At 44.5% G+C, this 24312-nt stretch overlaps 2 protein-coding genes across 2 annotated transcripts in view; one reads left to right on the top strand and one right to left on the bottom strand.

The window, feature by feature from the left end:
• AVEN (apoptosis and caspase activation inhibitor) overlaps nucleotides 1-9076 on the top strand; it is a gene marked incomplete at its 5' end in the record, with an annotated part of 127191 nt that extends 118115 nt beyond the window's left edge. The window contains 4 exons of the mRNA XM_034661718.1: nucleotides 3249-3319; nucleotides 5994-6089; nucleotides 7439-7799; nucleotides 8602-9076. Of these exons, the coding sequence (XP_034517609.1) occupies nucleotides 3249-3319; nucleotides 5994-6089; nucleotides 7439-7799; nucleotides 8602-8717 (644 nt within the window). The remainder of the gene's footprint in view (nucleotides 1-3248; nucleotides 3320-5993; nucleotides 6090-7438; nucleotides 7800-8601) is intronic.
• A 127-nt stretch (nucleotides 9077-9203) lies between these two features.
• Nucleotides 9204-24312, bottom strand: part of RYR3 (ryanodine receptor 3) — a 541796-nt gene continuing 526687 nt past the window's right edge. Inside the window, exons 95-104 of the mRNA XM_034661206.1 lie at nucleotides 21243-21285; nucleotides 20641-20768; nucleotides 20170-20230; nucleotides 19717-19863; nucleotides 16104-16238; nucleotides 14887-15043; nucleotides 13802-13866; nucleotides 13299-13399; nucleotides 11087-11138; nucleotides 9204-10140 (exon numbers count right to left, since the gene is read on the bottom strand). Of these exons, the coding sequence (XP_034517097.1) occupies nucleotides 10045-10140; nucleotides 11087-11138; nucleotides 13299-13399; nucleotides 13802-13866; nucleotides 14887-15043; nucleotides 16104-16238; nucleotides 19717-19863; nucleotides 20170-20230; nucleotides 20641-20768; nucleotides 21243-21285 (985 nt within the window). The 3' untranslated portion in view covers nucleotides 9204-10044. The remainder of the gene's footprint in view (nucleotides 10141-11086; nucleotides 11139-13298; nucleotides 13400-13801; nucleotides 13867-14886; nucleotides 15044-16103; nucleotides 16239-19716; nucleotides 19864-20169; nucleotides 20231-20640; nucleotides 20769-21242; nucleotides 21286-24312) is intronic.

The following is a 24312-nucleotide window of genomic DNA, read 5'->3' as shown; positions in this document are numbered from 1 at the left end:
GTCATCACACTGTGCCATAATGACCTGTGAGCACCGAGCTGGTGAGTGTGACTCCTAAGACCCCCTTCCCCAGGTTTGTTCCACGTCAGCCACAGTCAGCTGTCCCTGCCCCCGGTTTCCGTTCTGTCCTTCGTGCGGACTCAGCACGTTCATGTGGGAGACCGGGAACTCTGAGCAAGAGAGTGGCACACGAGCAGGGTTGCATGTGTCGTTAAGGTACCGTGCGGTTGTCGGTAAGGGCGGTCTGCGTGTTCAGACGTCTGCCATCTGACGTCCAGGGTGGAGAGGAGCACCGTTGTTTTCGTGCTGTGCAGTATAATGCAGGAGGAAGGATTTTGGTAACGTGTTTTCCAGAAGCTCTCTTGATGCAGGATTCATCATTTGGACAAGTCTGAATACTCTTTCATCTTCAGTGACACGATTAGAGAGTTCTGTAGCCGTCTAACATTTTAACAAGCTTACTTTTCCAAGTTGGCCTCTATAGGATTTATTAGAATTTTAAAAATGCTTTTTGAAGTTTGATTACTATAAACAAAACCTGTTTTTGGTATCTCATTTTCCTCAATAATTTTCTCCTTTGTATTTTTTATGTGTATATTTTGTATGAATCAAGGAGGGCTTCATGGATGTCATTGTGATTTTTACAAATTCTGTTGAAGTTTTTACATTGCTCAATTACAAAAGCCATGTCTGATAACTCTAATATCTTAATCCCTGTAGATCTTTTTCTAGTTTTTTCCCCCCTCCCTTAGTTTTCTGTTATTTGGTCTCATCTCCTGATACGCCTGATGGTTTTTATTGAATTTTGGACACTGGTTATAAAAAATAGTGGAGATAATTTTAGTCTATTGATAATGTCATTTTCCTCCAAAAAGGATGTACTTTTGCTTCTTGTGGGCAGAATCAGAGGTTAAGATGATTTACAGCTTTGCCTCAGACTGTGTGAGGGCTTGCTTAATCCTACTTGGTCCCCACTTCTAAGATGTAATCGTGAGGGGTCCCACCTGAAAACCTCGATTTTCCACAACCCTTCCTCATCCTTGGGCCCTGAATGGCAATTTTTGTCTACCCCGTGCAGTAAAACTAGCAGAAGCTCTCTGCATCTCACAGGCTCCTTGGTTGTTCCTTTATGCACAGATCTCCAGTCTCCCAGTACCACCTGTGGGAATGAGCAAATGCCTCAGAGGGAAAAGCAGTTCTAAATGTTATTAGCTTTCTTCTTTCTGGGGCCTTTCTCACTCGTGTTCGCACTTGGTAGCTTTTTTTTGGCCTAGTGTTCCTAACTTGTTCTCAGCAAGAGGATCAGTTGGCAACAAGCTATTTAGCCATTGTTGGAATCTTACCCGAATTTGAAAGTGAATATTCAAATACTAAAAATAAATGCACGTAGCATCCCTTGTTTGCATTACTGTTATCTCGCGCTGATTATATATACAGTCGTCTATGCAGTCATAACACTGTTTATAATACAGAAGTTCAGGAATGCCATAGGGGCACCTGCGTAGCTCAGTAGGTTAAGTGTCCAACTCTTGATCTCAATTGGGGTCTTGTTCTCAGGGTCATAAGGTCAAGTGCCATGTGGGGGGGGGGAAAGAAGTTCAGGAATGCTAAAAATAACACTGAATAAGGCATTCAAGTATTTGGCCAAGTTTTAAAAATCCACCAGATTGATTTTTAGTTCACTCATTTATCATTTATTTCATATATAGATATTAGCAAATGGTATTTATAATTTTCACTCCTTTTCCTCTTTTTCTTTTGGGTGGTTTTATTCTGGTTGATTTGCAGAAGCTCTTTGTATGAGAGATATTAACCCTTTACTTCTATGCGGTATAAATGTGTTTCACCAGCAAATATGGTTTATATGACTGCTACATTTTAGGATTTATTGAGTTGTTTCTGTGGCCTTTTTATAGCTCTTTTTAAAAACTAATGTTGCACAGATATTTATAAAGAAAATATACAGATATAATCACAGTATATACTTATTTATCTGCTCTATGCACACATATGACCTTATTAATTATGTTATTCAGATCCTTTATGTCATAGTTTTTGAGGGATCAAATTCACAAATGACTAAGAGTGTTAATTTTACTCCTTTTCCTGTGATAGTGTTGTTTTTGGCCCTTTTTGCCTTGAATTTGATCTTGCTAAATGTTCATATTGTGACCCACATGTTTTGGAAATGACGGGGGTGGTATAGATTCTGATTTTATCTTTGTCTCTTTAATTTTGAATTCTTCACTTCTTTTTCCTCTTTTAATTTAGAAGAATGGATTCTGGGGTTAAATCACGTGAGAGGTATCACAAAGGAGGAAGTAGCTCTGACCTGAGTCTCGGGAGTATAAATGCAATATGAATGGGTAGACGGGTGTGGGTCTTCCAGACAAGGGGGAAGGGTGGAAAAAGAAAGAGACTAGGAAGGAAGAGGAGGTATGTTGGGAATGTGATAGGAGGCTGACTCAAGCGGAAAGCCTGAAGAACAGGACGTAAACAGGGGTTATTTGGGTGGGACCACATTTTGGGAATCCTGAAGCGAGGCAGAGAAATTCTTTGTCTGTAAATTAGGTGTTCTTACGACAAATAACCAAGTAAGTGTGCATTTACAAAATAAGCCTTGTGTCAAAGCTTGCTGCCCAGGATCATCTTTTACTCGTTTGTGCTGATCTTACAGGTTCATTTTCCTTTATTCCAAGAGCTCAGAGCAGTGCGCCATGACTCACAGGAACTAATCTCATGCACATTCTTTGAGTTTTATTTCGCATTTGACACTCTAACCAGGCGACTTTTGGAGTGATGGCTGAGGTTGATAATCTCACCGCAAAGAGACAGTTTAAGCCTGTCAGCCTAGAATGTCTTTCCTTCAGTTCTGTTCTTCTGCCTTTTCAGCTGTGCCCACTCCCCAAATCATAAATATCCGTTTCCTTGCATACATGAAGCAGATGAGACAAAAATGTGCTAAGTATGAGTCGATGGCCATGTCTGCAAGCCTGTTTAGCTCTCTCTCCAGAAGCACGTAGATGGTGACTTACTGAGACTTGTGTGAAGCCAACAGTATTTGCAGGTGCCCACCAGACCCAGATTGCTGTGTAAAGAAGTGGAAGCCGGGAGCTTCTAGTGAATGCTATCACTGAATTCGGGACAGTTAGCTCTTCAGAAATGGCACTTTTATTCCCAAGGGGAAGTTTAGAGAACGGAGTGTTTCCTTTGGCTCTTGCATAAAATTATGTTTTATCTATCCCTAGGGGACTCCTTCTCACAGTTCCGGTTTGTTGAGGAGAAGGAGTGGGATGGTGAAGCTTCATGTCCAAAACAGGTAAGATGGTTTGTCTTGACTGTGGATTGGCTCTTCTCAAGGCTGAAGACTAATGCCTTTACGTTATTGTTGAGATAAAGTCTCGGGGTAGAAAAGAGGTGTGATTCATTAGAAGTTTAGTCTCCGTTACCTAAACTGTTCAGAAAATATTCAGGGAGCTTAAATTATACAGGTCCTTGGAGCTAGAATTCACCTGTGTAACTGGCCATCTGTGCGAATTACTCATACTTTATAGGCATGATTTTGAGTGAATTACTTTGCTATTTGGCCTTCCTTCTTTTCACTTTCTGTGAAAATTTCCCTTAGGATTGAAAATTAATATTTTCCCCCTCACACTGTTTCTGGTATAAGTGAAAAAATCCTTAGTTTTATAGCTTTACATAACTCTTCATCTGTAGTTAGGAGAACAAAGCTATAGAGTAAGAACAAATATCACAGAACTCTTTCAGTGAATCCGTAAAGCCTAACTGCCTTATTTGATTTGTGTTCATGCCATATTTTCTTCTCAAGGAGTTTCGATTATTTTCCAAGTGCAATTTGACTGATTCTTTCCATAGGAGAGATGACAGGTATTCTAACCCTTTAAAAAAGCACAGAGAATCAGTGGTGGCTTGTCGTCTCCTCCCTGACTCCATGGCTAGCACCTGCGATGTGCTACAGTGATTTGACAGTCTGTCCACAGTTTCAGACATGTGGCTGAGGAGCAGGCCCGAAGCCCAAATGTAGGGCACCCTCCTCCCCATTCTGCTACCAGCTCAGTACACACACACACACACACACACACACACACACACACACACACACTCATTCAGAACATGGCTCAGAAGCACAGCCTGGTCAGTCCCTTTATCTTTGTGCAGCCACGCCTACTTTTCATTGTTTTTTTTTGCTTTTTGTTTCTTAAGATTTTATTTATTTGTCAGAGAGAGCTCGCACAAACGGGGATCGGCGGGCAGAGGGAGAAGCAGGCTCCCCGCTGAGCAAGGAGCCCAATGCGGGACTCGATCCCAGGACCCTGGGATCATGACCTGAGCCGAAGGCAGGTGCTTAACCCACTGAGTCACCCCGACGCCCCTACTTTTCATCGTTGAGGATGTTACCTTGCAGTCGTGTGGCACATGATGCAAAAGAGGGCAGAGGAAGCCTGGCTACTTTTAGCCAGACCCCTGCACCCCTCAACGGTCCTTCTTTCTGGGAGCTAAGAGAGCAACAGTTGAATGGTGGCAGGCATGGCAGAGGTGAACACCTTGCTCTTTTCTTGGCTGAAAATTACCTTGCAATTTCCCTTTCTGCTTGTATGTGTGGGGAGGGCGTGTCACGTGACGACTTACCTGTGGGTTAAGCGTTCAGGATCACACCTTTCTACCAAACTCAAGAAAGAGTTTCTTGAGTTTGAGAGAGAGTGTTTGAGAGAGTTTCTTCAAACTTGAAAATGAAGACTTGGCCATGCTGGTCTGACTACAGTCCTTAAGGTGCTGAGTGCAGAGCTGAAGAAAGGCCTGGATGGATACTGAATTTCTTGCTTTCTTGTCTGGGCTTTGTCATCTCCGTCCTGCTCCCTAAATACACTGTGTTTTTTACAAGTGAGTTCCTTTTTTCCAGGGTCAGGGGCTACTTCTGGTGCTTCCAACATGGCTTACCTAAGAGCTAGCCGTCTCGGGAATATTTCAGAAGGGCAGTTGAAAAGCCACACTGTTTCTCTCAGTCCTCGTGCACGGCTGGTGTGGGGATTAGGGGTTACAGAGGGTCTGGGTTGAGTGTCAGGCTCTTCTTGAGCTCACCATCCCTGCTCACTGTAAACCCATCTACCCAAGACATTCCAGAGATTCCTGCCATGGAATCCAGACTGACAAGGCGACCCCTGGCTTTTCTTTTAACTTGAAGCCAGTCAATTTACAATAAGCTGTGTTTCTAGCTGGGCCTGGGATGTCTTTGGTGGACGAGGTGGTCAGTGGTATCTGCCTCTAATGTGAGGCTATTATAGACAACTTTTGGTTTATTCTTTCTCTTGGGTGGCCAGGGCACCAGAAAGTAGACATTACACTGTCATCAAGGCATGAAATAATCTGGACTGTGTCCTCGACTACTGTCAATTTGCGAGGTCATTCCAGGGATAGGACTTGACTTCCATGAATGGGAGAGGAGTCAAGGGAAGCTTTCGGCACTGGCCTCACACAGAGTGTGGCTAGCGAGTGGGCAAGTCTGGCCTCTGCTTTCTGGTTGGAACAGAAGCCTAGACCTCACAGGCTCCTTCGGCTGTGCCGATCAGCCCTGTCTCACTGCTTAGATGGCTCTTCCCTCCTCTCCCAAAGGCCAGCCGTCCCAATTGGAGGGAGGGGTCCACTTCGATTCCATTAAATGCTTATTTTCCTTGCAATTTCCCAGTAATTCCAAAAGCATCTATAGTTTCCAGGTTATTGTGCAGTCTTGATGTGGGGGTGATCGCTGCTCTCACAGTGTGAACTGTGGCTCCAGAACATGGCTTGGCTTTTGCTCGTCTTAACACAGGGGATAGAAATAGCAGCCACAGCAAGTGTGATGTATGATAGGACTTATTCTCTGCTAAAAGTAACTTCAGTGGGCGGTTTATTTACTTCTGTCATCTTCTGCTCTTTTATTTCTGAAAGGTCATTTGTAATCATCACCTGATATGCATGTAATTTTCTGTTAATAGAATTCAGCATTTTATGTGGACTGTGAATCACTGGTTCGAGCCCTTCAAGAACTGCCTCTCTCACTCCGACTCAATGTTGCTGCTGAACTGGTCCAGGTAAAAACCCCGACAGCACTGCCAACTGGTGCAGGTTAGGGCAGAAGAAAAAGAGTGAAAAATGTCACTCTGCAGGATGTCCCACAATCAGCTTTTCCTTTCCTAAAGCTGAGGCTTTTGTATCAAGGTAGCATTTTGAAAGCTTGAAGGGAAAATGAAATAATTTTTAGAGTTTTTTTTTCTTTTTTTTACATTTTACATTTGAAACATTTTGAAGGATCAAATGTAATGGAATTGAATGAAATGTAAAAGTGTAAAGTCTGGCTGGTTTTTTGCTCAAAAATTGATGCGTCAGGCTCTGTGTTTGCACAAAGCAGACAGTGGTGATCAGACAGACATGGTTCTTGATCTCATGGAGCTTCATCTTTTGGGAAATAGGAGTATTGATCAAGTTTTCCAATTGTGGTAGGTCCCATGAGGGAGGAGTGTAATGTGCTAGGAGAATCTATAATAACGAACCCATCTACTCTGGTGTGATTAGAAATGGCTTTCCTGAAGGAGTGTCAGATGAGCTGAGATCCAGAGGATAAAACCACGTGAGCTGGAATTTAGAGAAGAGTGACCCCATCAGATCTGCCTTAACACTACTGCTGAGAATGATGCTACCCAGGACCCTTCTGGCTGCAGAATGGAGGGGACTGTGGGAACGAGTAGGTGTCTGTGTTGGCAAACGTGCCCAGGCACGTACAGGCCAGTGGAGGGTGGGTCAGGGCGAGCAAGCCAGGAGGTTGCTGCAGCGGCCGGGGACAGCGTGGGCGGGACTAAGGTGACGTTGGTGGACATGGCAGAGAATTGGACTTGACCAAGACGTACTTCAAAAGGAGAATTAGCAGGGCGTGGAAAATACTGGGCATGGAGAGTGAGCAAGCACAGAATCGTTCTTGGCCTTCCAGCCTGTGCAACTCAGCGATGGGGTAGTATCAGGAAGGACAGGTTTGGACGTTATGGGTCTGTGCCTCTGAGATCTCAAAGTGGAGATATGAGTTGGATCTAGAAATCTGTAGTTGCGAATGAAGGGCTGGAACTGTAAATGTAGGAGATACCGATGTAAGATGGCAGCTGATGAATGAACAGAGAGGGGGAGGCCCAGCAGACCTACGCCAGGCACTTCACAATGTAATTGTGGTTCGGTTGCATTTTTGAAGAAGTGAAACCCTGAGCAGTACTAATTGTTAGATAATCCCAGCAATTGAAACAGTCAGCTTGAGCAGACGCATGACCCTTTGCAAACTTCCTGTCTGAATTGAATTTCCTATTCCACAAAGTTTGGCTTCCTCCATTTTTGTTTCTGCGTAAGCAAATAGGGCAGGACTCAGATTTTTACCTCCATTATTATGCTTCTCTTCCAGACCGCCCTTCCTTTAGAGCTTCCTCAGGTGAAACCAAAGAGAAATGATGAAGGCAAGGGACTGGGGATGCAGTTAAAAGGGCCCTTGGGGCCTGGAGGAAAGGGCTCCATCTCCGAGCTGAAGTCCGCCGCTGCTGGCTGCCCCATGTACCTGGGTAAAGATGGCCCAAGCCCCGCTCCCTCGAAGGGTTCTCAGAAACCCACTGTCCCCCTGCAGTCGGCAGCAGACCACTTGGAGGAAGAGTTAGATCTGCTGCTTAGTTTAGATGCACCTGTAAGAGAGGGAGTGAACATCGTACCAGACCAGACCTCTCAGGACCGAGAATCTGAGAAAGATGGGGAGGTGGCCCAAGAAGAAAAAGGTATGTCTTCCATTTTATTCCCAATCCATCTTCTCGATTTTGTGCAAACAGCCCCACCTGCGTCCTGTCCATACACCTCTCCATCAGTGTCTGACATCGATCTGGCAGTGTTGGCTGACATCTATTTCTGGGCTCACATCCCCGCTCCCCCCTGAGCTGACCTTTCTGACCACATTCCTCTCACTCGATACACCAGGCTTGCAGAGCTGCGACCTGCCCAATTGTAGTATTAAACCCGGGGTTTCAGATGCACCTGGCGCTAGGAAAGGGCATTCAGATCCTCATGGCCCTCAACTGTGCAGCAGCAGACCTTTTAATCGACTATCTAAGCAGGCCCATTAGCCAGCTCTGCAGACTTCTGGCTCGCTATTGCGATCTTATTTTCTTACAGAAGAGCACTTGGTCCTTTGTGCACGCTCTGGGGGCAGCGGCCCACCTGCTACGGGGAGGCCGAGGCGGCCGCTGCAGCCACACACTGCATTCGAGAACCTGTCAAGACTCCCCAGGCTTGCTGCAATAGTAAAAAGAAGACTGAGCTGTCGGTCTTCTTAGAAAACTAGTGAACTGTGACATTCCACTGCAGAATAGACAAACAGAAGAGCAAATCTCTACCCCCTTTATTAATTCGTTTAGATACTACTGTATCTTCCTAAGGAGTAGAAGCCGTAATAGACCGTTTCCCCTTGTTGTAAGCACAGTAATAATGAGGCCTGAATTCCATCATGGAACAAACCCCAAGGAAGCCTTAACCCTCAATTTCGGGACTAATGTGACGTTGTTAACACTGCTCTTATTTCCCCAGGTCCTGCAGAGCTGTGTGTGATGGAAGGACAGGGTGCGGAATCTGAGCAACCCCGTTCGTCAAAACCGGTTACTGAGGAAGAGCTTGAAGACTGGCTGGACAGCATGATTTCCTAACGTAAAAGAAAAAAAAAGTGCCTGAAGCAAATTTTGGTGGCCTTGGTGGTAAAGGCGGGCCCAAGGCTGTCCTTCCAGAACAGATGGTTTCCGAGCATGCCCCCAGCCAGTGTGCTCCGTCACGCCTGCCGCAGTAACCGCCTACCTCTCTGTTGGGCATCCGAAACTCTACCGCTAAGAGGCGCGTCGCACTTGTTCTCTGGCTTAGCGACCTCATAGATTCCTCGAGGGCAGGGCATGTTACGGCTCTCGTTCCCGCCTCCTTCCTTCCAATGTCTACAGCACAGCAGGTGCTGCTCACACGGTAGCAACAAGGCATGTATTATTTGGCCACAATAAACGAACGCTGGTCTCTGGAATTCCTTTCTTGGGTGGGGTGTTGGGCCATTTGTCTCGGGTCCCTTTTTCTAGTAATCAATCACAGTACGGCTGTAGAATTATCCAGAAGAGGTACGTCACAAGAGGCCAACACCCGGGATTGGTTTGTATTACTTTATTGCAGTGGGCACTTCCTTTGATGTAAGGAGATTCACCTAAACACAGCAGCTCCACTACTTACAAGGGGACCATAAAGCAGTACTCAATTTGGCATAAGATTGAAATTTGTCTGAATTTTCAGTACAGTACTTCTAATAACAGCAGTTGACAAGCTGTTACTGAAAAAAATTAACCTTCAAGTGCAGTTTCATAAAGACGGAAGATCAACACAACTCATTAATGGAACTGTCCGTCTGGAACATAAACATAAAAAATTTGCATAGCTATATCTAGAGAGATTTTAAGGCACTTAATCGATATTTCAGTGTCGACAAAGTGTTGTTGGTTTTTTTTTTTAACTGCTTAAAGCTTTTCAAGCCGATTCTGAATACATTCACTAGCAAGTACCATGGGAGAAATTTGCAGTTAAAATGACTGACTTTTTTGTAGTTCAGACCATGAGTCACTCGTGGATACTGTCATGTGACATTCAAATGTGTGAAACTTCAGGTATTGTGCATTGAAGACTTCATACTTCTAGTCCTTTCCTCAAGGACACCATTGCAACAACTTAGTTCCGTTAGAACTGAAAAACTTGAAGGTATTCTCAACTACAGTTTTCCTCGATTCTTGCCATCTTTTAACATTTTGGTAGGTTGTCTCCCCCAGGGAAATGTCCATTAGGCACAAAAAAGCCAAGTCAGTTCCAAAATATCACGTATTTGTAACACTTTCTCATAAGGGAGCCATTTAGAATATGTCACATTTCAAATATTTTGCAGAACTATAAAAAGGATTCATTTCACTGGAAGTTGACCATCCAGAATTGTGGAGTTTCTTTGATTCTGATTTATCCAAGCTGATCTTCATATTGTTTCCGAAAGCAGTCACCAGCTGGGAAGAAATCCCAACACCTTTCTTGGTACATCTTCCAGACATAAGATTCCTGAAATAATGGGAACGAAAGGTACTTCTTTTTAAACTGCAGTAAGCTAAAACCCAGGTAGTGTTTACTCTGTAGGTCTTCCTCGGAGAATGGTGATGGGACCCAACTAGTACCTTCTTCCTTGCTGTGTTCCTAGCCCAGGCTAGTTTAGGAACAAAAAGTCATTCTCCACCCCCCATCTCCCCCCAAACTCAAAACACTGAACACAGGGCAATGATTGCAAGTAAAAATGCTTAAAGAAAGATCTAGCAACACGCTGGTTCTATGCCATTTGTAATTGGTAGAAGGCAGAAGAACGCACAATGAAGGGATAGTGAGTGCTAGCTTGGGCAGATGCCTGGAGTGCTGAAGGGAGATCTAGAACCAGGTGCCTCTCAAGTGTCCGGGCTGTGAAGTTTTCCTACAAATGTGATGATGTTTGAGTATTAGATAACACACCTTTTCTTCCTCTTGTTCTCTTATCTTTGCATTTGTTTCTCATACTTAGACACAGAATCCCTTTTGACACATTCTTTCACTCATACTACCCACACCTCCACATTCCCTGTGTCACCCACACATGAGGTGGTTATCTTTCTCAGGCTGTCTCTCTCACCATTTTACTCTCTTTGTTAGAGCCACCCACTCAGCACCTCCTTGTCTTTTTCTCTGTAACGTTCTTCCCACCTCCAGCTATTCTACTATGAAGCAGTAACCATAAGGGTTTAGAAAATGTGTTAGTTGGGAAGGATAACCAGAGAGTCTTTAGGAATAGACTGGAGTTGCCTGAAGATATGGGCTTCTTAGGTCCCAAAGAGATGGTAGAATAATGCAGAGGAAAAATGTCATTGAGACTAATGAAGTCATGGGTCTACTTCAGACATCCTATGCTCTGTTGAGCTTCAAGTCTTCTGAGAGGGAAACCCCTAATGCAGGGGTACGATTCTTAAGAAGTTTTATTTCTCACCTGTCCCGTGTGTTCTGTTTCATCTTTATTAATGAGATACATCAGGAAGAACCTGGAACAAGGGGGGAAAGGTATAATAAGTGAGAAAAAGACAATACTACTTTGGTTAGTCTTTTTATGAGGAGAAATCCTTTTTACCATTCCTAAACCTTGAGCTAAGGTCACTTGTGAGGAAGCATTTTGGCTACGTTTTTAAAAAATCCTAATCTGGCGCACCTAGGTGGCTCAGTCAGTTGAATGGCTGACTCGGTTTGGGCTCAGGTCATGGTCTCAGGGTCCTGGGATTGAGCCCCGTGTGGGACTCTGCACTGGGTGCAGAGCCTGCTTAACATTCTGTCCCCCACTCCCTCTGCCTCCCTCCCCTTGCAGGCTCTTTCTCTCTAAAATAAAAAATCCTAAAAAAAAAAAAAAAAACAAAAACAAAAAAACAAAAAAAAAACCCTAAACAATGAAATGGTAACCAAAACTCTTAACATATGATTATTAACAGCTGAATGTAGATCTGAAATTGTGTGTGTCTCAAGGATCTGTCATAGAAAGTATGTAAAACTCATTAAGTTCTCTTCCAGAAAGAGTTTTATATTATGGACACCTGAGAAATACTAGTGTAGTTTCACTTGTTCTGACCATGATGGGTCTAGGGTTTGTCTGTCAGCTGGTATACCCAAGTATCCTTGGAAGCTGGGGCTGATCTTCCAGCTCACATTGCGTGATCTCAGAGACAGCTTCCAAAGGAGCCAGTCTTGTGCCCTCAAAGAAAGATAGGGCTGTGAGACTGGGGGTGGGGAGAACCTGAGCCCCAGATTTCAAATTCTGTCAGGTCTCCTTAGGTCTATAGCTTCAGAGGCAATAAATACATTTGGTTCCTTCCTCCCTTTTCCTTTATCAGACTAAGAAGACAGCATGGGCAATATCTTTATCACGTTTGAGACTTGGGCATGGAGGACGTTATTTCCTAGCACATTTATTTGACAGCACACCATTTTTAGGGGGAGTTTCAAATATGAACAGGATGGGTTCTCTCTCCTCCAGCGTGCTGCTAGTGGTGCACAGAGCCAGAAGGGAGATGATTATAATCCATAGTGCCAGGGGAAGACGTAGAAGGGGGACAGCATTACAATGCCCTTTCACACTTCTCTACTCATGACAAAGGGCCAGGTGTTCCCGTTTTCTAGAAGGACATCCCTCCTGCTCACCTCCATTAAGATGAAAACTCAACGAGAATTAAAATAGTCTGGCAAAAAAAGAAGTCTTTGCCACTTCTTTTTGATAGTAATACCTTTCCCGAAGGCTAGGCCTGTTCCATCCTAAAGGTTAGTTTTTCCTAAATAAAATGTAGACCCAGAAGGGAAGAGGTGGCCCAGGGAGTAGCTTTTTTTCTTTTCTTGAAAATGGTCACTTCTAGAGAACGTACGTTACCTGACAATTCAGATTCTCTAAGTTGTAAGCTTTATACACAGGCCATGGCACATAGTAGGCTCTGAATAACTTGTTCCTGAGTGAAAGCTTGACCTCAGAACAAGTGAAATACTTACTAGCACCTTCTGGGTGCCAAGCACTTCTATCCCAAGTGCTAGGACAGATCAGTACGAAACACCCACATCCACAACTCGCCCACTCTCCTGGCTTTTGTGTGCCCAGGAGAGGACAGGCAGGGTGAGGCCTGCAAAGTGACTACAGAACCCAGCGACGTGCATCGCACTGACCACCTTGATAGGAGGAAGGCCTGAGTGGGATGCGTTCAAAGGAGAATAGGAAGAGAAAAATTGAAGACAGTAAGCACAGACACTTTAAGTTTTACTGGAAAGGAAAGAAAGAAGCAGGGCAAGAGCTGGGAGTACAGTGGGGCTGCAGGCTTTGTTCTTTGTTTAGGATTTAAAAAAATAACACTTGCATGGGGATAGGAAAATTCTGGTAGAGGAAAGAGAAATTGTAGTTATGGGACATGAAAAAGGGCTGGGGTCTAATCGCAGGTGTGGGGCTGACCTTTACGATGCCCAGGGAAAGGGCCTGTCAAAACACGGAAAGGCAGAGAATATGGACAAAGAGGCAAGCTCGTCAGAACTCCTTGAAGTTTCTTCCTAATTGCCTCTACTTTTCAGAGAAATAGGCAGAAATGGCATGCACAGAGGGGAACCGTACGACATAACTGTTCATCTTACTCGACCACTCCTTCCCCAGCCCGTCACCTCTGTTGACCAAAGATACTCACAAATAGTTGGCTAAGTTGTGCTCTTGTAAGGTATGTGTCTCAAAGCCATGAGGCGTCGTGTCAAAATAGTCATTGCCAATCCCACAGATGAAACATTTAGTCTAAGACGAATAAGAGAAACAGGACAGGCGTTAGTACACGTGACGTTACAGGTGGGAGGGAAAGAGGTGATGATCTCTGAACGGAGAGACCATGAAAAATATTTCTCTCTTTAATGCTTCTGGCTATTAGTCCCTTCCTTCACAGTGTCATATCCTTAGCCCCTAGCTAGTGGGGCTCGGTGGAGGCAGGCTGGGGTGGGGGCTGCAGAGCAGGGAGGGTGAAGCGAAAACAACGCCCAGAGCTGGCAGACAGGCACAGAGGACGGGCATGGCAAACAAACTGTGTCGGTCATTTCCCTAAGACTGGCCCTTTGTAAGAACAGGCCCAATTATTTACAAAAACAAAACAAAACCCATTTGCTGTAAGATACAAAAAGAGAGTCGGAGCTAGTCCAACGTTACCTCCATATCTTCTCGCACTTGTTCCTGCTGGTCTCTTAGCTCTCCAAAAGCATCGATAATGAGACCTGGTATTTTAAATACAAAGACAGATAAAGTGTTTAATCTGTTTGGGGGCTCAGGGCAGAGGCCACACTGTTTTACCAGGCTGACCTAGTAAAGCAAGATCAGAAAAAAATCATTGTGTTTTCAAATGCTGCATCCTGGCTCACTGTTTCTCATCCTTCCTCTTACTCCACCTTTTGCAGTACTCAATGCTAGCTGCTCACTCCTTGACCCATGTGGCTCCCCCTAGTCCCTTCCTGCTCTGTGGTGCTTGGCCATTCTGTTTTCGGTCTTCCTTTTGGCTCTTCCTCTCCTCCAGCTGCTTAGGCCTTGATGTAGATCAGGGTTCCTCTTCAGTTTCTTTGTTTCTCCTTCTGGAAAGTCTCCTCTACACTCAGATTTTTGATTACCACCCCCAGCACTGATGGATCCCATTTGTGTTGTTTTCTTTTTGTACTGTTGTATTTATATTTTATGTGTACTTACTATATTTATTATTTCTCTCCTATTCCATTCCTGACTTCTCTTGAAAGACCTGTTACAGTTACCTGCTTCTTAGCCCTCAACACCTGCATGTTTATAGGCCCCCCAACTTGGCATGACTCAAACTAAGTTCATCACTGTCTTTCTCTAAGTCCTGACAAGCTATTGACTAAAATATCAGTACACCTCCCCACAAAAGAAGAAAAAACATAGTCTCTCCTGGCTCCTCTCTCTGCTCCTTCACCACCACACTGTCTGGGAGGACAGGCTGTGGGGTAAGACCAGCCCTAGGAGATCTTCAGGAAGCAGAGTGAGGAGCAGAGTTCAGAGCTGGGGGAGGGGCGGTCCTCCATTCAGATTCTCAAGTTTCTTGTCTCAGTGTCTGCGTGTATCTCTGGCTTTACGTCTAGCCTCGTGTGTGCACAGCAGATGCTCCCTAAATCTTTGTTGAATTAACTAGTAAACGAATGTACAAACGTCTGTATATAATGTCACAGTTACCAAAAGATAAAGAACCAGGTATAAGCCTTGCTCGTACCGAACGTAACTGGCAACCATACCTTGAATGATGGCCAGCAAGATGACAATGACAAAGAAGAAGAAGGTAATGTCAAAGACAATGCGGTACATCTCATAAGGGTCACCAGCAGGGTCTTCGATTTCATCGCCAATGCCACCTCCAGCTCTCACTCCCACGTACATGTGGAACAGGTAACACTGGAGAAGAAAAATAATGGCAATTCAGGTCAAAGTCACAGAGTTTTGTTCTTAGCAAGATGGTTATTAGCTCTTTCCCACAACCAGGTCGCAGACAGCGCAGAGGCAGGGGAGGACGCTCCATGGTGACATCAGCCCTCACGCTGCTAGCTGCTGTCCTCTACGCCCCCTGGTCAGTGTAGGGTCTCGGAAGGTGGCAAGACTTGTTACATTTAGCCTTTAAAAGATATTCTTTGCTCATTAAAAAAAAAAAAAAGGTCTGAACTATTTTACACGTATGGGAGAATTCAGGTAAGGTGTGTGTAACTAAAACAACTCTGGGCGCTGACGGACACGCGTTCGCCGGAGAGTGGCTCTCCTTCATTTACAGTGCCACCCCTGCAAAGGGCCGCCTCTGGCTCTGCAGCCTCTGTGCCCCCGGGGGGGCGGGTATTCCTTGCCACATCTGCGAGAAGACTCTTTCTCCTCCGGGGCTGCATGTGAGCCAGTGCAGGCATCTGGGCGCTGGCTCCCACAGCAGGGCGCCCTCCGTCTGTCCTGCTTGGAGGGGTGAGCTGCGGACGGAAAGGCAGTGACCAGCGAAAGCCGGGGGCAGCGTGCAGATGTGTGCTGGTTACACTGGGGCTTTCCCTCTGCCAGCTCACCTGGAGCTGTGCCCTTCTTGCCCACGAGTGGCTGGCTGGACAGGAACACCTCCCCCTCCCAAACTGTTGCTCTGACATTTTTTCAGGCTTTTCTGAAAGAACCCCATCAGGCCTGTTGAAATAACTTGAGAACCAGATTCATGGGACTAGACCGTAGGAACTCAGAGACAAAGAACCAAAGTTTGACTTCCAAGAAATTTAGATGCAGGTCCATTCACATTCAGATAGAGGTAATCCACATCTTTAACACAGGCACAGATGGCTGAGACCACCCCCCCTCCCCACAGTGTGCTCTACCTGGCCTTAGACCAGTGCACCTGCAACCCGTCTTCCCTCCATCTGTCTGTCTGGGACACTTCTCCCTTTCGGAGGAGACCTGTATTCCACTCTAATTTCTGTTGGCAGTGGGCTCTCACCGTCATCATGTCGTCACACTTCATATCGGGCTCATCGTCATCTTCACTTTTGTTGTAGAACTTTCGGAAGAAGTTGAAGGCCACCACGGTGTAAAGGTAAACCACCACGGCCAGGAGCCCAACAGTCAGAACCAGCTGGGGGCGGGAGGAAAACAGGAGAGAGGAGGTGGGTCTTCTCCACCCTCGGAGGTTCTCAGGAGACTCCAAGGAAAAAAGAAAGGTGAGGTGGAAAGGGGGCAGAGGAGGGGGTGGCAGTGAAGGCTGTCCTACCGCAAGTGGACAAAACGGGCTATGGGAGGAAGACAGTGATGGGGGGGTGTTGTGGACTAAATTCTGTCTCCCCCCAAATTCATCTTCTCTAGCATCTCAGAATGTGACTGAATTTGGAGATCAGGCCTTTAAAGAGGTAAACTGGATTGATGGACTTAGAATCGGCCCTGTTCTAGTCTAACTGGAGTTCTTACAAGAGGAGATTAGGACACAGAGCGGCTCCACGAGCTGCAGGCACAGAAGAAAGAGCAAGTGAAAAAGCAAGAGGGTGGCCAGGTGTAAACCAAGGAGAGAGGCCTCTGAGGAAACCAGCTCTGCACTCACCTTGATCTTAGACTCCCAGCCTCCAGAACTGAGAGGAAATAAGTCTGTTGTTTAAGCCACCAACCTGGTATTCTGTGACGGCAGCCCTAGCAGATGCATACCCCGGCTACGGGACTGGGCCTCGGCAGTGGAAGGAGGGTTTTAAGGATTGAACAGTGACAGTGCTAGGAGGAAGGGGCCCTTGCTTTTTTGCAGAGAAAGCAGTGAGCGGAGGCTTCATGATATGGCTTCTACTCTAATGCTGCTTCTAAAGGTTCTTTGGACTGGTAGGTGGCCCTACATTACATGTTTTCATAAATAACCATGAGTCGATAGTAGTCACAGACTTGAAGCTGCCATAAGATTTATGATGGTTTAGCGAAGTGACATTTTTCATAATCAAGAAATCTGCCTAGAACCTTTGCAGGGGTCATAGGCATGCTTATTTCCTGGCTGGAGGAGAAATGAGGGTGATGTGGGACTTGCTTATGTGGCCCACACAAGGGACGGGGGTTGAGCTGGAAGAGATGAAGATCGCAGTCATCATGAAGATAAGATCTTTGTTCTCGAGTTTCGAGTTGCTACACAAAAGGGTGTAGGCACGAGCACTGAGATAAATACCAGAAGAAAAATATTCAAAGGCTTCTTTGAATGATGAATAACAACTTACCAACCTCGGACAGCAGACATCACGGAATGCACTTGGTTTTAGAAACAGAAAGAACCTGGACTTTGCACCAAGGAAGAAATGGGCTAGTTCTGCCACTTAGCGGCTGTGTGGTCTTGGGTAAGATACTTAGCCTCTCTGAGCTTCAGTTCTCTTATCTGTCAAATGAGCATAACCTCTACCTTACAAGGTAGTTGTGAACTTGTCACAGCACCCGGCCCATGGCACAAGATGGGCACAGGTTTGTTTTTTTTAAAATCTTGCCAGAGTTTATTTAGCAAGCCCATATAAGAAATCCATTGTTTAAGCTTTCCATTTAAGGTACAGTTCTGTGTAATGCCATTAAGCCAAATCAAGAAAAACTGAAGTTTCAATATCTGAGTAAAGGGGAAGGAAATCATCCTAAAAGAATGTGTTGTAGAACTGGTGTTCCACAGCTCACACTTAGGGAAACCCTGCCTTTACAGGGTCAAAGTTCCCAAGACACATGTAACGTTACACAAGGGGAGTAGCCTATGAGGAAGCAGTGAACACTCTAGGCAGACATCTAGGTCGCGGGTTCTGCTATAACCTCCCCAAACTTGAGCGGCTTGAATGTGGCAGCAAATGTATGTTTCTAGCTTTTCTCCATGTTTATCACCAACCCAAACAAGAAACGTTAACTGTTGCTACTACCAGAAACCCCGAAGAAACAAACCACCCTAATCCCTGATGATCTGGCCCCTTTTATCTTTCAGAAATGTTTTTGAGTATAGTTGACAACGTTCCATTAGTGTCAGGTGTGCAGCATGGTGACTCAGCAGGTCTGTGTGTTATGCCACGCTCAACACAAGCGTAGCTCCCGTCAGTCCCCGTACAGCGCTCCCGCAACACCGCCGACTGTCCTCCCTGTGCGGAGCTTCTCATTACCATGGCTTCTTCATCCCATCACTGGAAGCCTGTGCCTCCCGCTCCCTTCACCCATGCGGCCCAACCCGCCAGCCCCCTTCCCTCTGGCAACCATTGGTTCTCCGTATTTATAGATCTGATTCTAACACCTTTCATTTTAGAATTAAAGATCAATTTTGACTTTTTTTCTGATTGGAATCCCTATTTTTTTAAGGTGTACAAGGTGATGATTTAGTATATGTATACATTGTAAAATGATGCCATAATCAAGGCAATTAACATATCTGTCACCTCACACAGTTACAATTACTCAATTACTCTGTGTGTGGTGGGGGGCAGCTGCGAGAACACTTCAGATCTACTGTCTTAGCAAATTTCAAGTACACGAGACAGTATTTTTAACTACAAGTACCATGCTTTACATTAGATCCCCAGAATTTATTCATCTTATAGCTGAAAGTTTGTACTCTCTGACCAACACGGCCCTTTTCCCCCTATCCTCTGGCAACGATCATTCTACTCTTTGGTTCTAGGAGTTCAATTTCTTTAGATTCCACATATAAGTGAGATCATACAGTATTTGTATTTCTCTGTCTAGCTTATCTCACTTAGCATTAATGGTCTCAAGGTCCATCTACGTTGTGAATGCCAGGATTTCCATTGTATGTACATTCCACATTTTCTTTCTCCATTCATCTACTGATGGACACCTGGGTTTTTTCCATATCTTGACTATTATGCATAATGCTTTAATGAACATGGGAATGCAGGTATCTCTTTGATATAGTGATCTCATGGGCTTTGGATATATACCCATAAGTGGGACTGCTGGATCATGTGGCAGTTCTAGATTTAATTTTTTGAGGAACCTCCATACGGTTCTCCATATTGGCTGTACAAAGCCAGGCACATTTTAACTTCTTTCTTTTCTCCCTCTCCTACACAAAGGTTTAGAGATGGGAGGGAACTCCTGTCTCATTTATGAAGTTGCACTTAATGGGGAATGAAATGCTAAGGAGTTTGAATTTGTTGACAAAAGGAGCCATTAGAAGATTTTAATCAAGGGATTGACCCTGACAACACTGTAGAAAACAGACTGGATACTGATGATGCTGGACATAGCCAGGTCTCTATAGATACAGCTATAGACATGCATGTGTATATATTTATATGTCTAAGTGATTGCTTCTTAGTCAGAAGCATGTATCAGAAGTTCCCAGGGAGCTTCCTAATTGCATAGCCGACTCACCAACCCCCCAGGGAAGGTATCAGATTCATGGAGGAAAGGGTAAACCTAAAAAGTCTCCAGAGTGATTCTCACGTCCATCAGCTCCTTCCCTTCCCTTTTTTCCTGGTTGGTCTAAATGTTCAGGGTTTCTACATCAAGGTCTTATGTCTCTTGAGTGATGGCTGCAGTTTTGCAATAACAATCTACTAGTTCACATGTTTGGCCAAGAAAGGTGCACTATACACCATGACATATACCTGCTTGCCATTGTGAGTTACAGATGACAGAATAGTCCTCAGCGTCTTGAAGCCCATCGCGATGTCCAGCAGATGAGCGGCGAAGAAGAAGTTGTTGTAGTGGCCCAGGACGGACATGCTTGTATACCAGGCAAGGTAGAGAAAGGACTGTGGAGAAAGGACGGAGAGGTGATTCAGCAACCTTCCAGGCATTCGTGCCTCGTGATGGGCCCATTAAACCATTTTTTCCCTGGATACTGAGGAGCTGAGGTGCTGCAACTAGCCTAAGAATTGCCAAGTGAAAGCCCATCCACCTTCCACGGCTACTGGTCCCCCCACACCAGGAAGGCCCTCCGTCTTTGATAACTGAGCACTGAATCTTCTTGGCACCTGCCCTAGCTTGTGGCTCCTGGCCTCCAATGACATCCCTGACCCTGCGGCACAGAACCTTGTTTTCCCGGGTGCTATACTCACGTTGTCGGTAAAAACGACTCCCAGTTTCCAGATATGGTACTTCATGTCGATGGAACTCAGCCTAAAGGGGAACAGAACAATTTTAAAACTTATAAATGTCAGACTGTAGTTAAGTGTGTAATAAGGGGAAAAATTAAGTTTTTTCTCTCAGGTTTAATAATCTAAATGTAGCTCTGAGCTTTATCAAGTTGTGTTTCCCGTGAGACCGAGAACGGTTGAATCACACATCTCGAAATTTTAATTAGTCTTTCTCTTTCAACTCTAACAGGCATAAAAACTGATAGGTCTTTAAATTTTTGAAGCCAGTGTTCTCCCACTAGGTCAGAATCTAGAGGAGAACACCTAAGCCAGACCAGAGCCTGAGCGCACGTGGGTGTGCTGCAGTCCTTCCCTCTGGCACACTGAGGAGAACCGCAAAAACAAAGGCTCTACTTGGGCCAGACTTTGGATTTGAACTCCTAAGCTCTGTACCATGACACCAGAGAGGACGCCTCTGCTTTGCTCTCTTCGACCGGGCTGAAATCAAGGGCATTTCTGTCCAAACCCAGGAGCTCAGCAATGCGTTCTGCTCCGTAGAGATCTCCGTACTTGTTGATCACCTGGAGAGAGAGGACGCCAGGGTGAGCCCGGTCACGCACCGCGGTGCTGTCTCCAGCCCCGAGGTCTTCAGAACTTCACTAGGGCTCTGGGCTCTTTCAAGGGGGTTGATGAAGACACGATTCCAAACGCTACAGGAAAATAGGAAAACAATAGCCCCAGGAGAAAACAGAAACTAAAGAGACCAAGTGGAAACCGCTTCTCAAGCCGATCTCTTTTTGGAGGGGAGAAGAAAACTAGTATGCAGAAAGTCGTGATGATGTTAAGCTGTTTAGGGCAGATGAGTATAGGAATGGAGCCAAAACCTACATATGTTCATACAAAAACCCTTCTGTGACTTACTCTGTTCAAGATACCATCATAAAAACAACAGCAAATTTATTCATGTTTGTATATGTAGAACTTAAAAAAAAATCTACATTTCTTTGGTGGTCATGGAAACCACTGCCCCACCCCCGCCAACTGACAAGGCATACCTTTCTCTTGACAAACTTGTCCCAGTAGTTATTAGGAAAAGATCTGAAAAAGAAAAGGAAGAGGGGAGGCTCTTAACATCAAGGCAAACACGTCAGGATGCTGTGTGATCTGTGTCTGGATCCGGGATCTCCTTGGGTTTGTCCCACTCATTCAAGAATTCAGACTGATTGAAGCTCAGGGTCAGCCCAGATCTAACTGATACATGGTTTTGCTTCTTTGTGTTGACTTCTGAAACACCTGGAGAGCCACTCTGCATATTCTGCCTCAAATTTCTAATAAAGAGCCAGGAATTGTGGTGGTAGACTAGACAAGAAGCAAGTACATATTTCTTGATCCCAGTATAACTAGAAACAAAACCCCGTAGGAAAGCACACGCATTCAGGCTTCATTCACTGAGTATCTAACTTTATGTTGGTACCTGAGGTAGGTGATAGGGATACAGTGGTGGAAAATATAGACAAGGTCCCTAACTTGATGACGTTTCCAGTATGGGAATCCCTTTAGTTCATGTTTGTGGGGGGGTTTTCTTAAGCAGAGTGCTCTTCCCTCTATTCTCCAACCCCATATAACTCCTGTGGGGTCTGCTTTTCTCAGGGAATTAGATCCCTCTGTCTTTTGGAGGCGGTGCCCTCTACCCTACCATCCCTAACCCCTCAGAGGAATGTCTTTCCTCAGCCTGTAACTTATACCAGCTCCAGTGCAAAGAGTTTGTAAAGTCCAGGAGGAACCGTCACTTTCAGGTATGTTAGCAAAAACCATTTAAGATATTTTTCTCTTGGGGCACCTGGGTGGCTTAGTCGGGTAAGCATCTGACCCTTGATTTCAGATCAGGTCATGATCTCAGGGTCATGAGATCGAGCCCCACGTCGGGCTCTGTGCTCAGCAGGGAGCCTTCTTGGGATTCTCTCTCTCCCTCTGCCCCTCCCCACCTTGTGTGCTTGTTCTCTCTCTCTCTCTCTCTTTCTCTCTCTCTCAAAAAAGACTTTTCTCCCTTCCACAGTGATTATCTTTCCTGGGAGAGTTCCTTGTGAGTCTAGATTGCAGCCAAGGAACCTCTGGTCCTTGGTGCATGCATTCTTAGTTCTGTTTTCCTTAATCTGAGTCCATTCTTGTTGACTCTGGAACAAGAGTCTCCTATTCTATAAAGACCATCCAAGCTGGTGATATGGAAGTGAGGACTTCCCTCTATTCATGGACCTCTCAAAATAACCCTCAGCAAATGCCACTTTCCCCCCAAAAGGCTGACAATCTTTAAAAAAATTTTTTTGCAGGGACAGGGGGAGAGGGAAAGCTAAAGCAATTTCCTTGTTTCAAACATCCAAATGTCACTTAAAAGCAAAAACAAATGCTGAGTTTACAGAGTAAAGTGGTAATAGATTTTATCTCTGGAGGCATGGAAATTATTATTTTGATTTTCTTCTTTATACGTTTTTCTACTTGATTTTTTTCATGGATTACATTTAGAACCTAAAATAAAGCAAATGAAAAAATCAACCCAGTCTTCCTCCATCTACACTAAAATCTCCTTTCTCTTAAATCCCTTATACAAATGGTCCATAACGTACAACTCAGCTTTGGTTACATTTTGTCCTAAGTGGAAAATTCCACAAGTGAGGCCACAGGGCCACTGACTGAAGGTTCCAGGCAAGACCATTTCACAGACATGATCTTACCTTGGTCTGAGTATTCTTGTCCCCTAAGTATGTAAGCTCCTTGAAGGTAGAAAACATAATTTTTCTTGATAATATTCCTTAAAGTGTGAGGTAGACAACAGAATCTCCAGCAGGGATATATTACCAATAAACAATACTTCTATATATAAATGGTCAAAAATAATAAAAGATCCTTAACCTCTTTAGAAATGAAGGAGATGCAGAGTGAGATGCTATTACACACCTACCGAATTAGCACAATTATCTGAGTGTCTTAGGTGTGGCAAAGAGGCAGGGAAGCAGGAACTCTCATACAGTGATGGCTGGAATGTAAATCAAGGCAAACATCTACATATCCTACTATTAAGCAAATTCCTTTCCTGGTCTCTGCTCTAGAGAAACCCTTTTACTGGAGCCTCAGGTATAAAAGTGTTCATTGTCTCTCTGTTGGTAAAAGCCAGAAACTAGAAGCAGTTGAGATACCCACTGTCAGGAAAATGGGTAAATACATGATATATACATGATAAATACTCATATAATGGACAATGCTACAGTTTTGAAAATGAGCAAACTGTGGCTATACACATCATCATGGGTGAGTTCCCAGGTGCAGTGTTGAACAGAAGTATGACCGCATAACGCATATAGCATAATTCCATTTACATAAAGTTCAAAATAGTCAATGTGAGAGAACGCTTCTAGGGACACATACCTAAGTGGTAAACTATATACTAGAGCAAGAGAACGAATATCACTAAAGCCCAGAGAGTAGTTACGTGAGGGTTGGGGAGGTTACAATCAGGGAGAACATCTGGGACTTGGAAGCTATGAGCAAGGTTCCATTTTTAAAACTTTGAGGTTCATTATTATACTTTAAAATATACATTTTATATTTTCTTAATATGTGTATTTAACAATACAAAAAGATAGCTCTCTTCGATATATAGTTAACTGTTAAAAAATAGGTTACTGCGAAGCACTGCATGAATTATGATGCCATTATTGTGGGAAAAAAGATTCATCCACCTCGAAATTTTAAAACAGCTACTTACGCATTTCTCTGCTCATGGACATTTAAGCCACTTCAAATAAAAAGAGCCCCGCAGACATCCTTGTTGGAACGTTTTAGTGTACTCATCTCACTAACTCCGTAGATACTTACATTTCTCGATACTAACCTGCCTTTTTACTGGGACTTTTAGGCCATATCACCTGTGTCACATACACAAGCATTACTGTTAACTGCAGAAAGCTGACCAAAGAATCACATTATTTAATAGGATCCAAAATTTCTGTGATGTGATGACAAAGGGTCGGAAACTGGGCCTAGTAGTTTCCCTCGTTTGAGGGCTCGCTGAGGATGGAGCCGGGACAGCTTTTTTTTTTTTTTTTTTTTTTCTTTGGGTATTTTTTAATC

Source organism: Ailuropoda melanoleuca, chromosome 5 (assembly GCF_002007445.2).
Source record: "Ailuropoda melanoleuca isolate Jingjing chromosome 5, ASM200744v2, whole genome shotgun sequence".
Taxonomy (NCBI): Eukaryota; Metazoa; Chordata; class Mammalia; order Carnivora; family Ursidae; genus Ailuropoda; species Ailuropoda melanoleuca.
Note: the sequence above shows the minus strand (reverse complement) of the source record. Positions and strands in the feature narration are given on the sequence as shown.